The 27099-nt window shown below is 37.5% G+C and overlaps 1 protein-coding gene across 1 annotated transcript; it reads left to right on the top strand.

Moving 5' to 3' along the window:
- Positions 1-3400: 3400 nt before the first annotated feature.
- On the top strand, positions 3401-16039 carry LOC113226374 (protein FAM151B). The gene is made up of 5 exons (XM_026458980.1): positions 3401-3555; positions 10317-10415; positions 11485-11732; positions 15345-15587; positions 15783-16039. The coding sequence occupies exons 1-5, from the start codon at positions 3522-3524 to the stop codon at positions 16017-16019; spliced, it is 861 nt and encodes a 286-aa protein (XP_026314765.1). The 5' UTR covers positions 3401-3521; the 3' UTR covers positions 16020-16039.
- Positions 16040-27099: the final 11060 nt, after the last annotated feature.

Here is a 27099-nt window from a genome sequence, read left to right as displayed (position 1 = left end):
TGAACATTGTGTATCTACACTAGAATTCTGGACTGCGACACAGAGACAATGGTACACATAATACGGGAATTCTCTAATTTGTGACCAGGAAATTGGAGTAATTGCCTGGTATGAATATACCGGACGTATCAATATCCTAAATGGAAGGCAGGTTCCACTGAGAAAAACAATTTGTCTTAATTATTAATATTTGCATAAGACCAGCCACTAATACAATGGGCACAGCAAACAAAGTACCATTTATAACGTCGCAGGGTACACTCGGGCCTCAAAGATTATATTAGTGATAAATTTAAAGACCTTATCACCTACTTTACCACAGGCTGGCCGCACTATGGCGCCAGTTCGCATACGCCAAAAAGAGGTACTTAGAACTCTGCGAAATCTAGACGTGAATAAAGCTGCCTGATGATGATGCCTGGGCCTGATGGAATTCCAGTAATAGTTCCGCGTAACTGTGCAAAAAGTTGTCTCCTGTTCTCACACGCCTGTACGGCCTCTCACTTGAGACTGGTGTAGTTCCTAGGTCATGGAAGCTTGCAAACGTGCAACCTGTGCCAAAAAAGGGAAGTAGAGCTGACCCTGTCAACTATAGACCTATCTCAGTCACTTCCATACTCTGCAAGACTATGGAACGTGTACTCAACAACCGTCTCCTATCGTACCTTGAAGACAAAGACCTGCTCAGTGATCGCCAGTACGGATTGATCGACGAGGATGATCTACTGGGGATCTTCTTGTGTTTGCCTGTCGCATATGGAGCGAGGCTATAGAATAGCAAGGCGAAGCACTTGCAGTGTCTTTGGACATTTCTAAAGCCTTTGACAGGGTCTGGCACGCAAGCCTATTAAGTAAGCTTCCCTCTTATGGGCTTCCCACTGACCTTTGCAATTGGATCTCGGTTTTCTTGAGCGAACGTTCGATTCGAGTGGTCTTAGAAGGCTATTCTTCCGAACATATGGCGATAGATAGATAGAGTTCCTCAGGGTTCCGTACTGTCTGCAACTCTCTTTCTGCTGTATATCAATGATATGTTAATTCCAGGTACCTTTGCTTATACTGATGACAGCACAGTTGTAGATAGGTACTTGACCAATGCAAGGGTCAGTGGAGAGGAAATCCAGTCTTGTCGAGAGTTCATGGTTAGCCGTTTAGATTTGGCACTCCAGGCAGTCTCCGATTGGGGCAATGCCAATCTTGTCAAATTTAACGCTACCAAAATGCAGTCGGGTCTATTCTCCACAAAACGGAGTCCCTTTGAACTGACTCCGACTTTTCGTACGTATATATCCATACCGATAGCCGACTGTTTCCAGCTACCTGTCATCCAATTTGAACTTCGGCAGATACATTGAATCCATGGCCAAAAATGCAGCAAGGAAGCTTGGGATCCTTTCCAGGGTGAGGCGTTACTTTATACCGGAACAGTTGCTTCAGCTGTACCAAGCACAAGTCCGATCGTGCATGGAGTACTGCTGCTACCTTTGGGATGGCTCTGCTACATATCAACTGGCCACTTTGGATTCAATTGACAACCGTGTCAAGAGGTTTATAGGTGACTCGGAATTAGTGGAGGCGAATCTGCAGAGCCTTGAACACCGCCGTAAAGTTGCCTGCTTATAGGTACTTTACAGGACATATCACGAAGAGTGTGCGATGGAATTACACGATTTAATTCCGCCTTTCCCTTTCTATCATCGGGGGCTTAGGCGTAGACTTGGGTTCCACCCTTATGTTGTGGATATTCCAAAGATTCGCACGAAGCGTTACGCTTCCACATTTATATAGCCAACGGCTATGGATTGGAATTCCCTGCCTGCAGACTTGCTCCCTGAACGTTATAACTTGGGTCTTTTTAAGGCGAGAGTGGATAGGCATTATTTAGGTGTGCATGCTCCATCGTCGACCTCATCGTCACTTTCCATCAGGTGAGATGGAGGTCAAATGCTTACTTATATTTTATGAAAAAACAAAACGTTGTCATTGTTCCGCTTTTACGTAATAAAGAGAGTGAAACACACTGACAGCGGGTGCGGGTCGGGTGCGTGTCGGGTCGGAAGCACGACGGGTGCAGTTCCGTGGATTTAATTATGGACGACAACACACCATGCGAGGGCGCGGGACGGGAACACTTCGGGTTCCGCGGCCGCACGTGGCGTGTTGTCGTCCATATACGAGTAAATACACGGAATTACTCCTGCCGTGCTCCCGACCTGACACGCACCCGACACGCACCCGTTCTCTATGTGTTTCACGCTTAAACAAGCAGACTCCTCCCTGATATGAGATGATCTTTGTCGTCCATGGACATTTGTAACACCAGAAGAGTTGCCTATGCCAGCCATTGAACGCCATACGATATTTCTGCAATGTCTTTGTGATTTAGATATGCCTCTATCGTGTGACTGAAGAAACTTCTACCGTTTGTATCACATCTCTGGGGAATAAATATGTAAACTGTAAGCCTCGTCATTAGCATTTTTCAACGCATACTATCATGCCTTTCAAGCACTGGGGTAGGTAGAGGCTTTTTTTAAAGATATTTTATGATGGCACGACCAAGTCGTACACCTTTCGCAGCAGTAGAGCTCCTTGTAAAAGAGATCGTCTGAGAAAGTACTACCATCTCACCTATTTCTGACAGTAATGCCCACATTGCTGTGTTCCGGTTTTGAAACGTACGGGTGTTGGTGAAATCACTGTCACATCGGACTTGTCAATTTATGTTTCAGGGTGACGGGCGCGGTGGCAGTGCCCCTCGGATCTTTGCGATTTAAAGTTCTGAGTGCCACTGCAACTGTACCGACAAGCATGTCGCTTACCACCAGGCGTACGAACGTAGCGTCTGTCAAATTTAAAAAAGCTTGTGGTAAGCGACAAATCCCTATAACAATTGCAGTGCCACACAGAACTCAAAGAGACAGAGAAGTATGTCGGCAAGTCCGACGTACCTGTAGTTTACCGACACCCTTACCCTTTAAAACGGAACGCAGTAAGGTGGCAGCACTTCTCTGAATGAGCTATTTACAATGAGGTCTACTATTATTAAAAGTGACATAGACTATGTTATTCCTAATCTCGCAACTATCTTTTCATGGATTCTCATTTATCTTGTTATTTTAATCTAGTATTTGCAAATACAAAAATGATTAACTTCATTGCTTCTCATACAAAATATAGTATTGCAGTGTATCTCTCTCAGAGATATATTGTATCCTCTACATAGGAAGATAAATGTTTAGATAAAAAATCTAGATATTCAGCGATCAAGTGGCTGTGTCTATGTTACAACAAATTGGACTACAATGCGCAGTGCAAACGGCAGTCCTTGCGTCAAATTGCTATTCATTTCAATCAGTAACCTGGAATTGGACAATTGAGCAATCACCAGGTATCTAGTGGAGATCTACTGGTCCATTCGCACCGAGACTGTTCTGTCGCCTCCACAAAGTACACTATGATATAGTTTCTTTTTAATAAAATATCTTCTGTTTTTTTAATAGTCAAACGAAACTGCGATCATGTTCCGGTTGTTTGTGCTGGTTTTTTTAACTGGTAAGTAAGATTTATGATATTTATTTGAATTTTACACGACGGGAAATCATAATTTGTCTTTGGCAAATAACATTAAACTTAAAAAAAATGCCACATCAAGAAAAAATAATAGAATCTAGGATTTTTTCTAATGGGAGAAAGTAATGGTATGGTCGAGCAGTTTCAAAGAGCTATCCCTAGAGATTCTTATTGGTTCTTCTCAGGGGAATATGCCTTACGAATGAGTGGTTTTCCTAAAATCACGATTACACGATTACACTTATCTATGAAATAACATTTGAACATGCTTTTGTTGTCTGCCTACCTTAATCTCAATTAATGAACTGAATAATTAATTATTTGAAAATGTTCTTGATGCTACTTTTACGATTGGGTTTGAACATTTTTATATAGGTACGCTTAATTCCCGTCAAACCAGTTAGCTTGAAAGACAGTCTGACATTCAAAGTGCAATGTGAAATGAATCATGTTAGAATCAGATTAGTTGTTAAGTCAGACGGTTAAGCTCCAAATTTCCTGTACCATAAATATTCACCACAGTAACGACCCTCCGAAGGCACTAGAACTGCCCAGAACATACTTACTACAATTAGTTTAGCAAAATTAGGACATCATCTTCGGTGCACATAATGCTTCTCCCGTTTAGTCCCATACACAGACTGCATCAAATATTTATATTGGCTGATAAATTTTTCAGAACCTGCTGTCAATGTTAACAGATACATAAATATATAAATCATTTGTATTTGCGACAGATATCTAGGAGGATATAGATATGTTATCTCTTGTGGGCATGTAGAACGGATGGATGCGAGTAGAATTACCAGACAGATTTATGATGCGAATGTGGATGGAAGCGTTTTGAGAGGACGTCCCAAAAGTATTTACATTGACCAGATCAGTGATGTCCTCAAAAAGGCTGGATCCGAAGTGACAAGAAGAAAAGAAATTGTATGAAAAGGGTAGTTGATGTATGTGAGGTTCGAGAGTTGTGTCAGGATATAGTTGCGTTCCGCTGTCTCTTCCTTCCTCTCCTGTATGTATGTAGTACTTATCTACATATAACAGCACACTCCATTTTACTCTTCAAACCATATGTAAGTGATGTAGGTTTTTTTAAAAAAAATGTATTAATTATTAATACAAAGATCGAACACTCAGAAAAAACACTCAGAAAAAATTCCTTCGATCCGGTCGGATTCGAACCGACGTCTTCTTGCATACCGTGCCAGACGCTATACCAACTAAGCCACGGAACGAACCAACGGACCTCACGAATTCTTCTATGTGCTTGCGTCGTGTCTTTGTACTTGGTCTTTCAACGACTTTTTAGTCGTAACGCCATCAATGAGAAATCTTTAACAGATTTATCACCCAGTTAGTACCTTTACAGCTACCAGTTCTGGCGAGAGATGTCGCTCTTCACTGTATTAATTAAATTTTTATTGAATTGATATTCAATTATTTTTTGTGAAATTACTCCACTAGTTTGTTATAATTATTGATACAAAGATCGAACACTCAGAACAACTACGAAGAAGACGTCGGTTCGAATCCGACCGGCTCGAAGGAATTTTTTCTGAGTGTTTTTTCCGAGTGTTCGATCTTTGTATTAATAATTATAACAAACTAGTGTCATTTATTATAGTCATTTCACAAAATCAAAATTGAATATCAATTCAATAAAAATTAAATAAAAAAATGTATTGCTGATGTCTCCGGAAACACCTTTGATATGTATTTCTGCTGAATATTATACTTAATTATCGAGTTCTTAGATTTCCGAGATTGTTACACATTGAAACAAAAACTATTTTGAAAGATTTTAATCCCGTACATTAATTAGTTTCTTCAAACAAATGAATTTTTCGGGATCCTTGCAGGTCCTGGACATTTATTGAGTCATCAATCAGTTATGTTTAACATTAATGCAAACAAACTTATTTTGAACCGTAATTGCAAAAATGATTAAGTTAACTAAGTACTTTATTTTTGATTTACCAAAGTTAAAAAGCTGAAAATTCTAACGCTTCTCGCTATGTATGTATTTGAAGTATGCATGTTTGTTAAAAAAAAATTGGCCCTATTTACTAGGAAACGTGAAGTATGTACTTTTTTAACTCGACATCCGAACCTATAGCTATAATATGTCCATAAAGACATATAATGCTTTGCCTGCAACGAGACTTACCCTTAAACTATTTAAAAATATATTATTTGACTTGTTATGTGATCTGTGTATATGTGACATCAAATATTATTTAAAATGAAAAGAAATTGACACAACCTCGTTTATAAGAATAACTGCTTCATATATTTATAAGATTTTTTTTATAATTTATCAAATGTAATTAAATCACTACAAGGACTTACTTTTAAATCACAATTGACAAAATGGCTTTTGACACATTGATTTTAAAGTAATAAAGAATATTTCGTAAGTAGTTATTAATATCAATTGATATTAATTCGACATGCAAATTGATTTGTAATAGTAGAGACAAATGGGAAATACCGTTAACATTAGCACACCTGCATGCAGGTTGCATACAATGTACCTAATTTACTCATAAAAAATACAGTCGAATTGAAAACCTCCTCCTTTTTTAAGTCAGTCAAGAAATCACACTCCTCGTGGAAGAATGGCATAAGTGAAGTTACGTCAAAAATTTTTATTGCTTCATTGGATACAGAAAAATATGACCCACATCCTCTCCAATTCTTGTCATTCTATCGACAATATTAGTCGATTTCAAAAGAATATGGGTTATATTTTTCTGTATCTAATGAAGCAATAAACATTTATGACGCAACTTATGCCATTCTTCCATGAGGGGTGCGAAATAAGGACCGTAGGTCCTATAAACAGCTGGAAACGTTGGGTTGTTTCAAAAAACATATTAATATTTTTATATCCCATGAAACTTAGCTACCCAAAGGGTTAACCTTTTCAGCCTCCTAAACACGATGCTCCAGGGGACACTGCATTGTAAAAGGCAGAAAATGTCGATGTTTTGTTGTCTTCTTATACTTATGTAATACGTATAATTATTACAATATTTTCTATTTGCATTAAACTAATTATAAATTTAAAGTTCAATTAAAAAAAAAACTAAGTGACGGGGCGAACAAGTCGTGCGCCTGGTATCAAGCGACACGCCTGTCCATAACAGTTGCAGTACCACTCAGAGCTTTAAATAGCAAAGATCTTAAGGGGCTGCCACTGCGCCAGTCACCCTGAGACATAAGTTGACAAGTCCTGCGTGCTTATAATTTCACCAGCACCCTTTCCCTGCAAAACCGGAACGCAGTAATGCTCACATTACTGCTTGGGGGTGAAATAAGGAAAGTGGCAGTACTTCCCTGGACGATCTCTTTCACAAGGAGCTCTACTGCTATTAAACGTGTTAATTATACCGCCTTACGTGTCCAAATTCGGCATGCTTTCCATCCTTTTTTGAAATTAGTTATAGACAATCTGGCTGTATAATCTTAATACTGGCCAGCACTTGTCTTGAAGCCTATTCACTCTCGCCTGGTAACAGGCCCTTTGTGTATTCATCATTCCCATCTTTGAGTATTATTTATTCATTATTTACAAACGGATATGGTCCAATTATTTATATGACGTTAACATGAAATGTATACACTGACGCGTATATTTACAACACATGTATACTTATTAGTTTTGATAACCTAAATGAGTCAAATATATTCACAGTACTTGTAAACTATATAGATACATATTAAATTACGCATGTTTAGTTTGTGAGACATGTTCCTAAATTAAATCACTCATGAGGGTGGTCAGGTGGTCTAACTTATAGTTTTAAAACATGAAGTTTGTATATATTAATACAATTATAACATAAAAAATTTTTACTTAATCTACGTATGATAATGTCATCAGGCTAAACCAGTTTCGTTCTCAGCAGAACAATAATGAGAAAATGCAAAAAAAAACTTTTTTTTTGATCCCAAATGATTATTAATTTGATAAAAACAAATTAATAATTTCAGTACAGAATATTAAGCAAACCGACCTCAAAAGTTCGTGGAATCAGATCAAATCGGTTACCGGAAAGTGCGCAAATATGGATTCATCACCTAATTTGCCATCCTTAGAAGTGGAATATTTTCTTTAAATTTAAATGGGACCAATATTGAGGAACCCTCTTTCCAAAAAAAAGGATCATCAAAATTGGTTCACAAATTATCGCGTAATATACACAAAAAAAAGAAAGACAGCCGAATTGAGAACCTCCTAATTTGAAGTTGGTTACAAACCATCAATAAGTAATATCTGTTCCAATATATTTATTCAAATCTTGCCACTTCTGGACTTCATTATGGCAGAAGACGGACTCAAAGTAATATCTCTTTAGACCTGTTCATATGGACTCAAGTGTATCGTGTACTTGAGTCATTGCAGGCATTTCCGCGTAATCTTATTACATACACTCTAAAGCTTATCTTATCGTAAGTTCTCCAAATCAATGTTCTGGCAGCATACATTTTCATAGACTTAATAAAAAATAATACACATAATAGTTTGAGTTTGAAAACAAAAAGAAAAGAATTGAAGTGAAATCATTTAATATCTGGCATTGAATAAAACTTAATTACATTTATTCAATCGACAGTCGTTAAAAACCAACAAACAAAGACGTGCAACAAGCACATACAAAAATTCGAAAGATCCGTTCCGTGGCTTAGTTGGCATAGCATCTAGCACGGTTTACTAGAAACTGGTTCAAATCCAGCCGGATCGAGGGAATTTTTTCTAAGCGTTCGATCTTTGTATTAATAATTATAACAAACTAGTGGAGTAATTTCCCAAATTAAAAATGAATATCATGGTGGTGGAACATCGTGTCATTTAATAAAAACTTAATCAAGGCAAGTCAAATGCCTATGCAAATTCACGATTCCTGGATACAGTCACAAGCAAAGATCAATTGTTTCTAGAAATAATACCGACAGATTAATATTTCATTTGGGTAAGGCATAGGATATTAAACCAATAACAACTTGGTAGCATTGGCAGATTACTGTTTTAATAATACACAATAGACCTAGAACCTCAAGGAAGCATTTTAGGGCCAAAACTATTAAGTATAACGCGAAACTTGACATTTTTAGAGGAGATACACACAAAGATAGCACACACACACACATCAAGAAATTTAGGTTCAAGACTGTAGGAGGAAATGGATTACCCGAGTGATCCAGATGTTTTGCACAGATTGCCTGTATAATACAAGAGCCGGAAGCAGGCAAGACGTCCCGCCATCCTGTCTGGCGATTGTGCGCGGGCGCAGGTCGTGACGTCAGTTTGTTATTGAAGCGACACGTGATGCTTTGTCCCTGGCAAATGAATGTACCTACCTCCTGTCTAGGATGTACATGTAATAAGCGCATGCATGCAGTGTGCGTTTTACTGTACAGTACGTAGTATACCACTACTGAGTACGGATTTCATCAAACGCAAATATAGGTATAGATCTATATATAGATATCGATATTTTTACAGAGAGTTTTTGTGAACCCTTTCCGCTATGCGGTTTTCCTCATTCTTATAGCGGGTGATATTCAATGCTTTAGTTTTATAATCTTGAAGACCCAACGGAACAGAGAAGCTATTCAATTTATTAAGTATGAATATGTTTCCTTTATTATTTCTCTAGTCCAATGAGTTTAACGTAATTTTCAAAGTCCCAAGAGAAATCTAATATCAAGAAGTCAAATTATAACTAGGCTAATGACGACCGCAATTTGAATTCAGAATTATTAAAACTTCAAAGCAATGCGCACGCGTGTCGGGTTCGCGCCGTTAAATACTTCAAACACTGTTTATTCTGCCTTGATCTGAATAGCCAGCTTCGAAACCAATTTTCGAGCAATTAAAAATCTATATCTCCCGACTATAAATGAGAATATTGCCTCATTGCCGTTTTTAAACGAAGTGCAATATTATTACAAACATATTTGTTTCGCTTAAAACTAATTAATCGGTTTCTACAAATTGGCTGTATGTCAAGAAACATTTGCGCATCTAAATCGACGAAACATTCACTTGTTACAAAGTAATTATTTGCGTGTGGCCAAATGACTGACATGAACAACATCAATAGAATGTTGTTTCAATTGTTCGACAAGTAGCGCCACATCTGGGTGCAAAATCTTTGACGGTCACCTATATGTCACAACAGTTTCAACAACAACTTTTTACTCTTTTTATTTAAGTTGTTTAGAGAAGTCTAAACCGATTGCAAGTAAGTAAATAGGTTAATTAACACACCAAGTTAACAATTCTGCATTAGTCATAGTTTAAAAACAGTTTGTGCAAAGATTATGCGATAAACATAATCAACTATTTCAGATCTTTCATTGTTCGACTGACGTAGGAAACAGTGTTGCCATAATCAAATTTCAAAATTTACCGAATTAGTGTAGGTTTTAGTAGTTTTAAAATAGATTTATGTTATGGTAGGACTTTTATTGATAATATTAATATATTTTTGATGTGGCCATTGACCGTGGCGAATCTCCAACCAGGCTGTACAAAGTTATGAGCTAAAATGTTGTCAAGCATGAGAAAATTTGTACATCTATGAGTAGATAGGCAAAATACATGAAGTGGTGGACTTAATGGCGAACTTATGTCCTTAATACCCTGTTTGGAAGAGAGCTGTGGTCGGTAGAGAAATACGTGCGGGGTGTTTGGTACCTGTACATAACTTATTTATGATTTGTTGCAGCCACGGCAGTGAAGAGCGACGAAATCATGCGAAACCTAACGACAATTAGTTGGGCGCACGCTGTTAACACCAAGGCCTGTCTTGAAGCTGCTTTAGCTAGTAAGTATAACACAGTCTCAGAACTAACGACGATCTGAGTTGCAACGATTTTTGGATTAATAGAATACGAACGGGGTGTTTGTATCTTATCCATCTTTATTTTTTATCAATAAAGCATCGAAGCAGATAAAACGTTCTTGACCCCTGACGGGTATATAAATGAGTTTTTAAGTAAAGTAACAATTTACTACTGCAGGAACTCGGTTCAGCAAAACTGTGCCAAACTCAGAAATTATAAATTTATACTGACTTGAATTATAATTTAAAGTCGCTTTTTCGTTCTATTTCTCGGTTTGTGTGAGTTAAAGTTTCGTCGGTTATGATATTTCTTCGTGGGGTAAAAGTTAAATGTTGTATTTCCCATTCAACTCGCGTTGATGATAGAGTGTGTCAAATTCAACTTTTGTAATGTTAGATTATGCTCTACACGTAATTATATCTAATTAGTTAGATAAAAAACAAACTATCTTACGTTGCGTAGGATGACATAAGTGTAGGAACATTGTCATTAGTAAATATAAGATAATAATAATTGGCATCTCAAAGCTCATTCCCGAATCCGCGCCCGCGCAGAAATAGCTTGCAGCTGCCGGTGCACACATTCCTAGAACAACGGCGATTAATAACAATCCCACTGACACGCGCCACTTGCCACGTTGTGAGACTCGCGAGTTGGAGTTTCTACGAATACAATTTCAGTAATTCAAGATTCCTTTAGCGACCCAGCAGTACTATAGTTTTATCGTGGTTTTTATGGAAATGTATATGCTTTTCAACCGGGCGATACTGGGACTTGGTGAAAGCTCCAGGGAGGGGTTAGGCGCAGGCGGCTCTGGAGCAAACGTTACCACTTCTATTAGGCAGGCTTAGGCTACATCGTGGTTAAGCGTTGGATGTTTTCCGGCTATTCGTGACTATATGCTTCCCTAAAAAACAGAGATTTACTAAAATTGGCGGGTTCACTATTACTTCAATCTAATTCATCGGGAAATACTGCTAACTTAATCATTTCCCTCTTCTTGCAATATGGGGTTCTTTGTAATCTCAAAATAAAATTTACGATTTCTAGGCGATGTTTCAATGTTAGAGGCGGACATAGTCATCGGCACTCTCAAAGGGAAAGAAGGCCATAGTATCCCTATCATGGCTCACCCTCCCGCGACTACCTCCGACATCAGCCTAGAGGAGTTCCTGTCCTCTGTGCACCAGTATAACAACGTGAACAGGCAGAAACAGAAGGGAGTCAAGTTAGACTTTAAGAGTATCGAGGCTTTTGAGAAGAGCCAGGATTTGATTAAGAAATATAGTGGCCCAGAGGTGAGTAGTAATACCTATCTACACATAAATAAGGTTCGTATAATGCTTCTTGGTTCCTACCCTGATATTAAAAAGTTGTTAATGAAGGATGAATTCAAGTACGACTTAGACAATCGCTAATGTAATGTCAGCATTACTGTGTTCGGGTGCTGGTGAAATTACAGGGACATGGTACTCGTCAAGTTATGTATCGGGGTGACGGGCGCAGTGGCCTTAACTTAATTAATTACCAGGGCCTGTGTTATTGCTAATCAGATGCGATCTTGAGTGTTTTGTCAAGATTGGAAAAAAGTAGGTAGCTTCCTTAACTCACCATACGTGTTAGCGGAGTTTTAGATTACCTACTGCTGGGATTCAAATTCATTAATTTTATGTGTCCCTAATTCTAGAATTTAATTTTAATAATAACTAAATAAATCATTTATTTGGCATCCAAGGCCCACTTGTTAGTAAATACAGACAATTTTAACTTATGTCTATTATTAGTAAATACAGAGACAAAACATAAAAACACACATTATTACGCTCGAAGCGCGCCGACTACCCCATTACCTCACCAGAACCTGGATGAAATGACGAAGCATTGCAATTGGCGCAAACGTTTGCAGGATGCTGTTAGGACTAGAATGCATTCTAGAGAGTAGTGACGCGATCTTGTTTTGCATCACAGCAAAAAGTCATCTATTCCCGCTTGAGTAAACATCGACGATTAAATACGACATTAAGCTTTTAATGTAACCCTTCGGAACACTACGGAATAACTTATTCAAAATTTGCAACGAACCATTTGTGCAGAAGCGTTCGTTATTAATGTCAATTAGTGACTCATGACACCAGCTTGTTTAGCTAATCGGTCTTGAGTCTCTGCCGACACCATTTGGTCAATTAAAAATTAAGACAAAAAATGGCCCACACGAATGCAATGTCGTTCTCTGTTGCTATTAGAATCTAAACTTTAGTCACAATCGTTTAAAGTTTATTATAGCTTCTGTTCGAAGTGTTTCTCCAATAAATTTCACAATAAAAAATAAAACTGGTTCGGGACGTGTTGGGCTGAGGATTTCAGGTTCCGTAGCTGTTTCATTTTTATTAAACGTAATTACAAAAACTTGCAACAACAAGAATTGTCTTTCCAGAAAAGCACCAAAAATGTATTAGCCTTAAGGAGCCCATAGATTTGCTCGATTTTTGACTTGAAACTTGTTAGGCACGACTAATTTAAATTCCAAAATGGCAATCGACATAAAATACATTGTCGATCGTCTGTTGCTTACTCATTTACTCCATTTTATCTGATCACACTTGTCGATGGTCCAAAAATCGAGCATTTTGCGCAGCGGTTACAGTAAAGCTGGAATCGAATGCCCGCCGTGTGTACATCTGGTGTCGTTTATCACTATACAGTCGAGTCTGGTATTTGAATAATTTGGCTACTCAACCTTAAAACAGTAGACAGACATCTAAATTAAAGCGTGACACACCGTGTGAATTGTTTATTTTACGAGCAAGCGAGGTACTTGTGTGGTCGGGCGGCATCTTCAAGGGAACGAGGGAAATTAACTGCGGGCGATTCGTGGCTGCAGAAGCGTTTTGAATATCAAAATATTGTTGGAATCCTAATGAATCTAAATAAACAATGAATAAGATTGTGAGTGAACATTTAAATAGAGGTAGACAGAAGAGGTAACAAAAGAAAGCGCTACCGTAAATACCAGTCCCATACAAAATGCGGGACCGGGGATAGGGCTCATCGGCGAGGACGCCATGTGACACTTTTAAAAAAATAAGTTACATGTACTGCCGTCACCAACAAAAAAGACTAATCTACCACTATTTTTATTTTTTTCCTAGGTGGATTAGGTATGAAGTTACCGTAAGAGAAAAGGGCGTAATTACCCATACTTTATGGCCGAACTAAGTTAAATGGACTCATTTACAAAACAAATTGGTAAAAAGGCGTAATTGTATATATACGTCATTTCGTTTTAACTGCACATTTCAATCATTGAAGTAAGTGAAAAGGCGCAAGTCACATCTAACTTTCTAAATCTTCCTCAATTACAGAAAAATGTTAATTTCCCGAGTGACGGTTACACAATGCTCACATAAATTTAAATTAAAGTGGAAATCTTATCTTTCACTTAAAAAATTAAATCTTAAAAATGTCAAGCTACGACTTTGAAAAGACATTGTAACCACATACTGATCTCTCATCTTATTATTACACTAACGTTAACAATAGTGTTGTAATTATGCCAAGTTACTTGCGGCCATTTTACCCTAAATACTGTAAATGAAAAAGGGTAATAATTAAAGTAATAATGAAGCATATATAGTACGTTATTTTAATTCTACGTTTTGCGTATAATGTAGGTTTATCTTACTGCGTTTGCAGAAAGTGTCTACGTTTTTCCGTTTGGAAACAGCAGATATTTTTTCATTTAATTTCTTTAAACATTATTATCTCGGTTTCGAGTTTTTGCCACAAACCCCTTATTAACATAATTTTAAAAGTTTATTTTTGGTAAATTTATTATGTAGAATATAAATATGCTACATGTATAAAAAATACACACACAAAAGTTAGTACATAACCAAAATTTTGACAATTAAGTTGTAAGACCATACGGCCTTATTATATTAACTATGACGAATCCGCCGTAAGCAAAACGAAATTGCTTATTAAATAAACGCAAAGCAAAAACCATACGTAATTATACCATCCTCAAATTGAATAAAACAAACACGTCAAAGAAAGTCCAGCCATCTTGCTAGGGCGTGTCTACATGAACGAATAACGAACGAACATCGTGCAAAGCGTGGTCTATAGCCCACATGCATCGGACCGAACCAAAATAATCTTCGTCAATGTAACCAAAAATATGTACATTGTGAATAAATCTAGTAATATAATATAATAAACTGCCTCTGTGGCTGAACGGTTAACATGTCGGACTGCCACGCAGAGGTCCATTTATTTCTCTCGTGAGTTTGGGTGTAATTTGTGTGTGTTATGTGTGTGTCCATGGCACCCGCGACACAGGGTTTCCGTAGTGCGGGGCTATGTTGAGTGTGTACGTTATTATTATTATGATTAAATATGAATATTGCGACTTCCTTTATTGCATATTGCAACTGAATCAGAAAAACGTCTAAACTCAGCCATAAACCGAGGTTTATGATCCCAATTCCGACATTAGTAGATAGCATTTTCTAAAGAAGCAAAAGTAGCACGAGTCGACAATCGTTAATTTGGCGATGTACGAGTCCGAGTTTGACAATGAGCACGCACCCCAAGGCGCACAGATGCGCGTGCGCCGCCCGCGTCGCTTCCGGGTATCGTTATCGACTGTATGATCTACCAACCGAATACCGGTCAAGAAGTCTGTATTTATTTAACAATTTTGGATTGAAAATATGAGAAGGACCAGTATTGTATTTAGGGGACTTGTTTTATTAACCACCACTAACCTAGTAATTACTAAATTTAGTAGCCTCCCCTCACGATCCTCCAAGATATTCAGACAGACACAATTTGACAGAGAGATGTCAAGCATAAATCTTTAAAATGATACCCTTTCCACACTGATATTTATAAATAATCTTTTGCAGATAACATACCCCGTCTGGCTAAACGCAGACATCCTACCAGGACCAGTGAAGGCCACAACCAAGCCAGTAGATCCCGTGAAGTTCCTCACTCTCGGCGCTAAACATCCTCGCACGGTCCTCTCAATCGGATGGACCACCAGCTACGGGGGGAACGTCACAGAGGGGGAATACAGCCGCGACCAGATCGGAACAATGCTCAGGATGATTAACGAGTATCATATTAACCAGACTGTCACGTTCCCTGTAAGTACTGCAATGTCAACCCGACACACCCGTTTATATTGTCTGGATCAGTATTTTTATGGCCCGTTAACTTCTCATGTCATTGATCAACATGTGTGTATTAAGGAACTGGCGGCATAAAGAGGACCCTGGCTTCCGATTACAAGTGGCTTAAAACCGTGCCAAACTTTGAAATGAATCGTATAAAATCCCCAGGTCCGAGCTGGCCTAGCCTGCAACAGCCAGCCAGTTATCCTGGACCTGCTGCGCGAAACTACTTCGCTCAACTCCTCTATGACCGTATGGTCCAGCGAGGGCGACGCCGTGGAAGTGGATCGGCTTCGCGCACTGATCCTCACGGTGGGCCTGGAGCGCACCTACTTGGACGTTCCGCAGGAGTTGGCTGCGAGCCTTCATCTGCCACCACCTGACGCGAATGCCCATAAGCATTAGATGTTTTATTAGTTATTGTACCTAAAGTGTTTTATTTTCCCTCTTTCCCGCGGTTTCATAAACTGACCAGATCTGTCATACGCTCGCGGTCGAGTTTATACAGGGTTATTTTTAAAATACTAACAACCTCTCAGGAATATATTACTAATATCTTACACAACAACTTTTGTTACAAAAACACATAGATTTAAATAAATCGCTCTAAACGGTAGGCAATAAATTCTGTGCAAGACTTGACACAAGAGGAGGCTTGTACGACAAAAACTTAAAAGTTTTTTTTGTAAAATTTATTGTTTTGTAAAAAGTTGTGGAACAATAGTTGTTTACGTTGTTGCTAAAGAGTCCTGGGAGGTTGTTAATGCACCCCTCTCTAAATTGCAAAGAGCACAGGGTTCCCTTTTTGAAAATATGAAGAAGAAAGGCTCGCGGGTTGCATTCACGAGCGTCTCGATCGCTCCAATAACAAATGGCCGTCAAGCCCGTTTAGGGATCCATGGAGCATAGGTTAAGAAACACTATATAGGAACCGCGACTGCGCCATGCTAAACAAGCAGAGTTACAACGCAATAGACAACGAAGGCAACCACACTAATTATGCGATCTGAAACTAGCAGTAGGTAGATAGTTCACTCAATTTCACTGACCTACCAATGCTCAATTTAGCACAAACAAAGCGCCTAACGATTTTATCCGGCAGCTAATTTTCCCCACACAAAACGCCAGACTGTTTTATTTGGCGACACAAGCTGCCCATCGCCAATTCCCTTGCTGAAAATACTGCTGTCTTCTTGTCTCTCTCTCGTCTCTCTTTTCTTTTTCTATGCAGTAACAACAATTAAATTAAGCGATTGTATATGGTAGGTCAATTTGATTATAAGAGCTTAAGTAATTAGCAATGTATCCAGCAAAAAAAGAAGGTAGTTGCAGTGTAGCTCTTTGTGGAAGAGTTTGTTCAGGGACAGACTGCCACCTTCCCCATTTCTGTCTTAAAGCAGTAATGCGAGCATTAGGTACTGCGTTCCGATTTTGAACGGTTGACTGAGGTAGTACAGTCTTCAACCACCTCAGTCAACCGTGACCATTAGACCTGTAAAGGGCCCGAAACGTCGGTTTGTTTGAGAATACAAATATACGGAAAAACAGTTTCATTTCCTATATTTTATAATGACAAATTAATTGAGTAACTTATTTTCTAGATTTTTATCTATCTTTATTAACCATTAACGTCAATGTTATTAACTCATAAAAAAAAAACAAATTATGAACCTTTTTACAAAATGACAATGTGACATTTTAATATAAGATATTAAATGTAGGTGACATGAATATATAAATTCGTTATTAATTTTAAAATAAATAATAAAGATAATCGTACCATAAAAATGCAAACATACAAACGATATTCAAGGCCCACGAAGAAGCACAGCAGAGACAAACAACAAGACAGGAGACAGACTTCCCAAGTGACTTAGGACTTATATAAGAGAACGTAGTTTATTGGTATTCTAAAAGCCCACAACTTTCTTAAAATAAACTACTATAACTACGCTGATACGTTTCACACTACACCACTCATGAATGGCTCGTCATCACGTGCTCGCCATATGTTCTCAATTTCTAAATGCAGAAGCTACTAAGTACGAGTCAAATTTCAAGTGTAATAAGTACTTGTCCATCTATATGTATAATAATCTGATCTAATAATGAAATCTATATGTATAATAAAGAAACATTTAAGACACGTACTGTACAAAAATATCGTTGTAAATCAAAGTTACGGTACTTATTTATTATTTATTTATTTATTTATTTATTTTAAACACTAAGAATATTACAAAAATATATATACATCACACCCTTAAACCTACATTGGTTTGTCCGGGTGCTGCACGTTCTCCTTAATTGCATCTTAATATTACATTCTTATATTTAATAAGCTAACAAAAGATTACAAATCTCAATTAGAAATTACATGTTTCATTGTTATACTACTATATTTATTTATTTATTTATTTATTTATTTACTTCTTTGCAACAGTCCCGTATCTTTCTCCACAAATTTTGTTTATAGTGACCCTCCCTATCAACCTCTTGGTTATGCGGGAAGGGCGCCAAGGGACCATCTCAATCAGGTCCTAACCTCGCATCAGCCCGTTTGCAAGGACTACATCCGGTTCTCTGTAAGGCTAGTGCCTCGGGTGAGCCGCCCCGGGTGCACGTACAGCACCCTCTCTATTTTCCAGATAAGTACCGGAGCTGTAGGCACGCTCACTTCCCGTCGCGCTCTGCACGACTAACGATTGCGACCGCTAAGCCGCCAAGTCTAAGTCTACTACCAAATCTCCTCATTGGTGGCGGAGCTGTAAGCCAAGCTCACTTCCCGACGCCGCATGAACGGCGTCTCTGTTCCCAAGTTTCAACGCGGCTGTAGGGATCGGAAGATGTCGAGCACATCTCCAAAACTTTTTTGCAACAACACAACAACATGGTATAGGAGGAATAGAGCTCCTTGTGAAAGAGTTCGTCCTGGGTAGTACTGCCAACTTACCTATTTCTGCCGCCAAGCAGTAAAGTGTTTCGGTTTTGAAGAGCAAGGAAATCAGGCGAATAAGTCGTGGTTATTCGTCCCGTGCCGCTTGGTATTATAAGAAAAAACTAACTAATATTATAACTGTTACATAAAACCATTTAAATTAACAATTCTCCGTGGTGAGACACCTGGTATTCTATACCAGGCAAGCTTATGCTTAGCTTTGGTACCAGTCTCTTTCAAACATTGTAATGTGGTATATATTTTATTATATGCTTCTGTGCATGTACAAAATTGTTATGTTTGTGGAGAAAATAAATATATTATTATTAAAAGAACCACAAACAGAAGAGAGCATGACACTTGTTATTTGGTCTCAAACTAGGAAATTCTAGGCACTATAAGTACCTGAGTAAAAAAATAAATTGTCGGTAGTAAACAGAACACCCTAACAAACATATACTTAATTGTAACTTTTTGTTGGAAAAACAAAAAACCGACATCAACAGTTTTTTTTCGTTGGATCCCCTCAGACTTCTTGGTGACAATGGGACTGTTACGGACTCCTTCGCACAATTGATACTTTTTTCTGGTTGTGATGTAACGCTGATTTGATGATTACACGTATTGTGTCAAGTGAAAAGTCGGCTTATAATTGCGGAAAATAATTAGCTGTAGTAGCATCAGGGACCACCTCGAGAGATCCTTTCAAACAAAATAAGTATTTTCAAAATCGGTCCGCAATTGACGAAGATATCTGAAAACATATATAATATATACTGCCGAATGTGTAACTCCTCCTTTTTTTGAAGTCGATTAAAAATATAATGGTCTGTTGCTCGTATCTACTCCAGATTATGTACGCAGAATATATAGGTAATTAAACTATCCAGAAAATTGAGCTAATTATCTGGATTTCTGGCATGACCAGATCTCCATTGACTTGGTAATAAGCATGTAATTGCAGTTGGAAGGAATGAGCAGCATTTCGGGCGAAACAGTAATATTTTATTAGTAAAGGAAGCGAGATGTGGGACGCCGGCGCAACGTAAATATATCCCCACGTTAACCGTTTACGAGGAGAGGTTAACAACATTTTTATTTAGTTGTGACTAATTAGCCAAGACAACAACAAGCGCACTTTTTGTGCAGTGATGCATAAATGTTTCTTCCGACTAGAGGGCATAATTCCATTGACCAGCTGACATAATCAGCTATTGATTCGTGATTTTGTGGAAGCACAAACGTGGTCGGAAAAAGGTGTTCTACATATATAGGTCACAAAGAGCTGTTAAATTTTTTTTACAAGGCACTATTAGAAATACTTTCAAACATAACTCCGACTCCCTAGGTCAATAGTTTGTCCTACGATACACTAAAACAATTTCCGGAATTCGAAAAAGTAATTAATTAATATTTGGTGCCTGTCTATGCATGTTTCTATATATGTGGAACACCTTTTTTTCCGACTATAGGCTATCACTTGCCATAGTTATCTGAAAATACAATAATCATGCAGTTAGAAAGTGTGTTAGCGAATAATGTACTATATTTTTTATTTTGATAACGTACAGGTAAGATACAATAAAAGCTCAAATACTAGAAACTAATAAAATTGGGTCCCCGCGGCAAGGTGCCCAAGAAACTGGCAGCGTTCACCCTTTGTATGGTTATGCTAATGCGTTGGGCAAGGGAGCTGCCGGCCTTTTGGTTAATTATAATAACAATTAAGTAATAATAATTATTATACACATACATCACGACTTTAGTAAGCAGATTATCGATTGCCACTTTGCACGATCCTGATAGTTGCTTTACATACATTCATACAAGTCCTTTTATTCTTCTGACTACGCAGTCCAGCCTTTTTAAAGAAGGAAGTAAAACTAGAGGACGTGTCACTACGCTTGATTGACCTTGCCATGTGTTACGTGTTGTTAGTTTTGGGGAACCATGTTTACTCATTTTTCAAATAACGCTACAAAGCGAACATAGTACAAAGGAAATACTTTCATGAGGAAGCCTATTCCAAGTCTTGCAGTTTCGAGGCTATAAACTATTTCGTGCGTACTATTGATAAAGACGATTCGAAAAGGTATAAAGCCGTAGCTAATACATACCGCTCATAAAATTTGATTGAACTTCGGACTATTTATTATACACATGCCTTATTTTCATATCAAGTTTATCCAGTATAAATATACATAAAAATGACAGCGCATTGTGTAATGTTACTCGTGTCTATGTAACCACGTTTTATTTTTTTATAATACCAAGTGACGGAACGATCAAATCGAGTGTCTAACGGTTGCAATGCCACTCAGAGTTTTAATCGCAAAGACCCGAGAAGCACTGTCACTGCGTCTGTCACCGTGGGAAGGTGATAAGTCCTTTGTGCCTATAGTTTCACCAGAACCCTTACCTTTCAAAATTGTAATTTTTTTCATTTTTTAGGTTTTTAAAACGTTCAATCCCTAAAATGTTATCTACCCATGACTCAGCTCGTGTTTCGCGACTGATTTACATTGATGATATAAAAGTAGATGTTGTTTAATGTGCTATTACTAGGGCTATTGCATTATTCTACGAATTTGTGAATCACTATGGAAATTGGGTTGCAGGTGATGGATATATCGCCTATAGTAATTAAAATTAGAATGTTTGTAATCGCTGTTATGGAAATCAATTGCGACGTCAGTATGAGACAATTCATTTTCGGAAATCTCATAGAAAAGAACAAGAGGTTAAAGTTATCTTTATTAAACCAATCAGGACAAGTCGATCACAACAAGAATCATAATCAGTGAATGAAAAGAACACCAAACATGTACGTGTTGAAAGTGGTAACAATCACAAAGTCGAAATTTTTTTTCTCTCAAAATTACTTTCGAGGTTATGAAAGTGTCATTTCGGATTACTAATTGTTAATCGTTCAAAGTATTTAGTTTAAAAAGTAACATATTTGTTTACAAAGCTGTTAAATCACTAGAGCTTCTTACTCATTCGTTTTCGGGGAATCTGCCTTAAGAATGACTAGTACCTACTAGTGTGTGTTACTTGAAGTGTTTGATCTAGAATATGATTATATCAAGTGTAATTTGCTTATCTATGTAATAAAGAAAGAAGAATCATGGAGGAAATCAGTGGAATAGAAAGAAAACCCAATGAGAAGGTACTAAGAGCTTTTTAAAGACAATAGAGAATCGCAGAGGATAGATATTTGGGTATCTGATACGTCACATCTATGGTCACGAATGTTTTCTTAGAAGCATTATAGAACTAAAGAGCGAAGGAATGACGCAGGGAAGATCTAGATGAAGCTATTTAAATTAGGAAAGTTGATGTCGAATTCAGAAACTCGACGGTTATATTGTTGACGGAGAAAAAAGATGAAATGAAGATATTTTGTATTTGACATACCATAAATGGCATTACCATAAATGGTGCTGATTATGCTGCTGTAGTAACTTGATATAAAATGTTTAAGTACAAGAGTATTACTTGGAAATTAGAGCGGTATGTAACGAGGTACCAATTTTGTCAAATGGCACCATGTTTTACTACCACGACATTTAATTATTATTATGAAATTGCTCCACTAGTTTGTTATAATCATTAATAACAAGGATGACTTAGAAAAAATCCTTCGATCCGGTCGGATTCGAACCATCTCCTAGCAAACTGTGCCAGATGCTATGACAATTAAGCCACGGTACAAGCCAAAGGACCTTACGAATTCTTCTATCTGCTTGTTGCAGGTCTGTGTTTATGGTTTTAACAATGGGGAATTTTGACAACATGTGATAATCTCAGTTGTTCTATTGCAGTAATTGGAAGCCTGTACTCGTTCCATCGGTGTAGTAACTCAAATGTAAAGCTTACTGACCTAAATGCGGTCGGTAGATTGCTGTGACAGATTAGATAAGAACAGGTAGAGAGTGCTAATTAGGTAAGTGCCTTAATGTATGTTATACAATTTTATTTCAAAAGTAGTTATTTCTTAGTTTTTAGTAGCTCCTTGTGGAAGAGTTCATCCAGGGAAGTGCTGCCACCTTTCCTATATTTGCCGCCAAGCAGTAATGTTAGCATTACTGCGTTCCGGTTTTCAAGGGTGCTGGTGACATTACAAGCACATGAGACTTTTCAACTTATGTCTCAAGGTGATGGGCGCAATGGCAGTGCTCCTCAGGTCTTTGCGATTTAAGCGTACGCACGTCCCGCGCCCACTCTCGGTGGGCTATTGTCCAAATACACGTAATATTAGACCCGCCGCGGTCCCAACCCGACCAGCGCCCGACCCGCACTCGGTCTCTGTGTGTTTACGCTTAAATCGCAAAGTAAAATAGCAGTATGTCCCTGGACGAACTCTTTTGCAAGGAGTCGCGACGCCGACCCAACGTATCATGTAGCTTCGCTCTAACACAGACTCCAGCCTCTTTTTATGTATTTGATATTTACAGAACCTTCTTTTTATGAAAGACAGTAACTATCTTTGGAGACGCGGGTGCGATCTCCTGAGTTAATTATTTTACGCGCATCCAATAACACCAATGGAAATTAGGAGCTATTAAATTTATAGTAAGAAAAGTAGTAACAAATTGAATGGAGGGATGGGAAAAATATTTATTTTTATATAGATAACCTTTTGCGTTACCCTTTTTTGTTATTTGCCTGAATACAAGAGTATTCTCTGACAAAAACCGGTTTTGAAGAACTTTTGAAAATCATTGCCACGAAAGTAAAAAAACGAACATGAATTTATATATTCAACATTTTTGGCCCACTCTACATCACAAGTTCTCACTTAATATTGAACATATAACTAAACATTATAAATATTGTAAGCATTCATAATTCACAACCAATTTATTTATTAAAACACAACTAGAAATGGGCAGTAACAAAGTAGGAATAGGTGCTTTCACTGTATCCAACCGCACATTATGAAGATGTTTTATATTAAAATAACTTTACCACATTAATTTTACTATAAATATCACTTAAAAATTTGAACGCCGTGTCAGGGATTTGGTTCTATGTTATTAATAATAATAGTAAAATATAGATAGGGATAGAGGATAGAGAAAAAAATATTATGCGATGATAATTATAACTGTATAACGTCGAACTGGGCTGTAAAATCGCAATAATCATTGCTCTTACACGGGAAAGTGTTAATATAAATAAATATTTAAAAAACATGCACTTGGATATTTGGATTCCAACTCAGCGACATACAAAACAACACCCCAAAAACAAGAGCACAAAATTTATTCTAAGGTTTATACATTAAAAAATCATAAAACGAGAAGTCCAAATAATGAATGGGAGACCCCGATCCGTCTTGCGATTGGCTTGACCTTGGGCATCGCCTTTGTGTGGCCATAATAAAAACAAAAAAGTTACAAGCACATGTTAAGGTGATATTCATTCTCTCGCATTGCTTCATTATAATTTGTTGTTACTGTAACGTGTAAATAAATATTTTTAAACACTTCATTATTATTGGTAGTGTTACGAGTCAATTCTATTTGTTAGTTTTTGTAAACGTTCAAAACTTTTATTATTGACCGGTGTTTACGCTTTGAAAATTAATTGTTGATAAAAAAGACTTAAAACGATTTTTTTCTTTCCGGTTGAGCTCGACCACTGAATTATTGGAGGGAAAAAAAAACATGGCGCCGACACGCATTTTACAAACTCTTTGGTATGATGATTTTTTATCGTGGAAGTAAGCTTAACATTTAATACACTTAGAATAATAACGCATAGAATGATAGTTTCATATCAAACGAACTGTCACAAGTGAGGCAAAAATCAAATTCATGTAGGCTAGTTTTAGTAGTAGGTTAATTTTCGGTTTTAGTGAATATTTATATAAAAATACAAGTTGAAACGCGTTACTTCCTTGTGGAATGTGATGTTAGTATCTATTTTATGTTTGTCTGACGTATTTTTACATTCATTTACCGCACATTTCGTCATTTTTAGCTAAAATTCTTGATCTGTTCGCGGTGCAAGTTGACCTTGAGCACTGAAGGCCCGCCCGCTCGTGTAGGCCCTTTGGGCGCGCTTCAATTTGCCTCACTTAGCGTGTGCGGACTAGTTTTCTATGCGTTATTATTCTAAGTTAATACATTGATTTTATAACAAAGTTGTTGTATCTGTCTGCTATAAAATTAAGATATAGAGTTAAAAATGTATCGTGACAGTTCGTTTATAGTTAACAGCAAACATGTTACTGCAAATGGCATCCAACCACAAAAAAAGTTATGACCTACGGCGAATCATGGACACTAACATTAGACCCATTCAAAAATATAAAGTCGCTCAGCGTGAGACGAATTGTTATCGTCAGTTTTATCGATAGACCGTGGCAGAAAGTAAAAAATGTTTAATTGTGAATGTTTCGACATCCTAATGATTACTATGATGATGACATCTTCAAAAAGCAGACTACAAAGGCAGACTAAAGTGAACTGGCATAGAGTTTCGTACTCATTCTTCTAAGGCGAATCTGCCTTGCGAATGAGTAGTAGAGTTTAATCAATGTAACAATTTCAAGTGTAATTTACTTACTTAAGAAACAAAGATCAATTGAGTCTGAGTTTGGCAGTGGACCGATCACATCTGTGCAGACATGGGGTGCTGACTACGGTAACGCAAACCTAGAGTTGGATGCAAGGCCGCCATCGTCAATGGACCGGGAGAGCTGGCGTACTCAATAAGAGATATATCTAGCAATGAATGTAAATACCGATATGATTTGAAGTAATCGTAAGTACACTTTATGTCGTTCTTACCGTTAGCGGCATAGAGTTAAGTCTTAAATGTCAAATTTAACACGTTCTTGACTCTGCATATCAGAGCGCCTTCAATTTCGAATACAAATTTGAAACTAAAAGATCATTGATGATATGATGGTGGTCATATCTACCTTCTCCTGACTAATAGTTTAAAGTTTTGAGACCAGCTTAGCTCAAGCCGATTCCGCGTTGAAAGCTCCGTTATATAAATATTATTTAGTTTCTTATGATACTAGGGGACGGGACGAACAAGTCGTGCGCCTGATGGTAAATGGACACGCCTGTCCATGACAGTTGCAATGCGATTCAGAGCTTTATATCTCAAAGATCTGAAGGACATAGGTACTTCATCCGTCACTCTGTGCCTGTAATTTCTGCAGCAGCCTTACCCTTCAAAACCGAAGGACAATTATGCCCACATTACTGCTTGGCGGCAGAAAATGTTAAGGTGGCAGTACTTCCCTGGACGAATTCTTTTACAAGGAGCTCTACGGCTTCTAACAGTCACTAGTTGCGACAACAATATCAGATATTGTAGCTAGTGAAGAGAAAATCGGTGTAAACATTTTCTAAATCGTTTAGAAAGTAAATAGTAAATATTAATATAAAATTTCTTCGTTAACACTATTTTAGTTTGATAGGTTTTGTATTGCAGTAACAGTAAACTTGATGTTGAACAGTTGACTTGAAAAATGATGATGTAGAGGTGGTAGAGAGAAAAGGGTGCTTCTCAAATTTAAAGGTCAACAGACGGTTTTTTATGATACCGAGTAATGGGACCTACAAGCCAATCAGAGCTTTTAATCGGAGGGATACTGCCACTATGCCTTACACTTTAGTAGCGGTAGAATTCCTTGTGAAAGAGTTTGTCTTAGGTAGTAATGCCATCCTACCTATTTCTGTCGCCAAGCAGTAATGTCAGCATAACTGTGTTCCGGTTTAGAAGGGTAAGAGTTCTGGTGAAATTACAGGTACATAGGACTTGTCAACTTATGTCTTAGGGTGACGGGCACAATGGCAGTGCCCCTCAGATGTTTGCGATTTAAAGCTCTAAGTGGCACTGCAACTGTTATGGACAGGCATGTAACTTACCATCAGGCGCACGACTTGTTCGTCCTAGCACGGAAAAGCACTTGTACTTCTGTTAAAAGCGCTTTAAGGAGAGGTCATTGGACCACGCTCAAGAGTGCTTCATTTAATTTCATTTGTGGAATTTATTTATTTATTTATTTTCATTTAGATACGTTACGTACCGATAAACACATAATAATATTATGGTAAATAATATCCTAAGAAGTGAGACAAAGATATAGTACTTACGTAGCTATTTAATTGAATTCGTTTAACCTTTATTATATTATTATGTATTTAACACGTAATTTTAATTCATACTGTTTTTTTTTATGCCGCCAAGCAGTAATGTTAGCATTACTGCGTTCCGGTTTCGAAGGCGTGTCTCTTACCACCACGCGCATGACTTGTTCGTCCCGTCACTTTATATTATATACAAAAATATTATTTAGAGTTATATATAATATATACATAAAAATAGCGACAAGTGTCATACCCCTAAGGGATGTCATAGCAATAAAAACTTGCGTAATAGAACTTGTATTGTTTTAACTTCTCATTTCAATAAACAAAAATATATGAACTAAACTGTAATGTGATTAATAAAACAGTAACTGTCTCGCTAAAATATCTAATTAAAAAAAATTCATGCACCCTGAAATTAAAATAAAAT

Source organism: Hyposmocoma kahamanoa, unplaced genomic scaffold (assembly GCF_003589595.1).
Source record: "Hyposmocoma kahamanoa isolate Upper Pololo Valley unplaced genomic scaffold, ASM358959v1 190, whole genome shotgun sequence".
Lineage (NCBI taxonomy): Eukaryota > Metazoa > Arthropoda > Insecta > Lepidoptera > Cosmopterigidae > Hyposmocoma > Hyposmocoma kahamanoa.
The sequence above is the reverse complement of the archived record's forward strand: the minus strand, read 5'-3'. Positions and strand labels throughout refer to the sequence as shown.

Excerpts from the sequence above, each read along its gene's own strand:
- LOC113226374 (XM_026458980.1), top strand. The coding sequence starts at position 3,522 with ATGTTCCGGTTGTTTGTGCTGGTTTTTTTAACTG. Across the intron at positions 10,416-11,484 it reads TCTTGAAGCTGCTTTAGCTA|GCGATGTTTCAATGTTAGAG; the intron begins GTAAGTATAACA and ends TACGATTTCTAG. Across the intron at positions 11,733-15,344 it reads AGAAATATAGTGGCCCAGAG|ATAACATACCCCGTCTGGCT; the intron begins GTGAGTAGTAAT and ends AATCTTTTGCAG.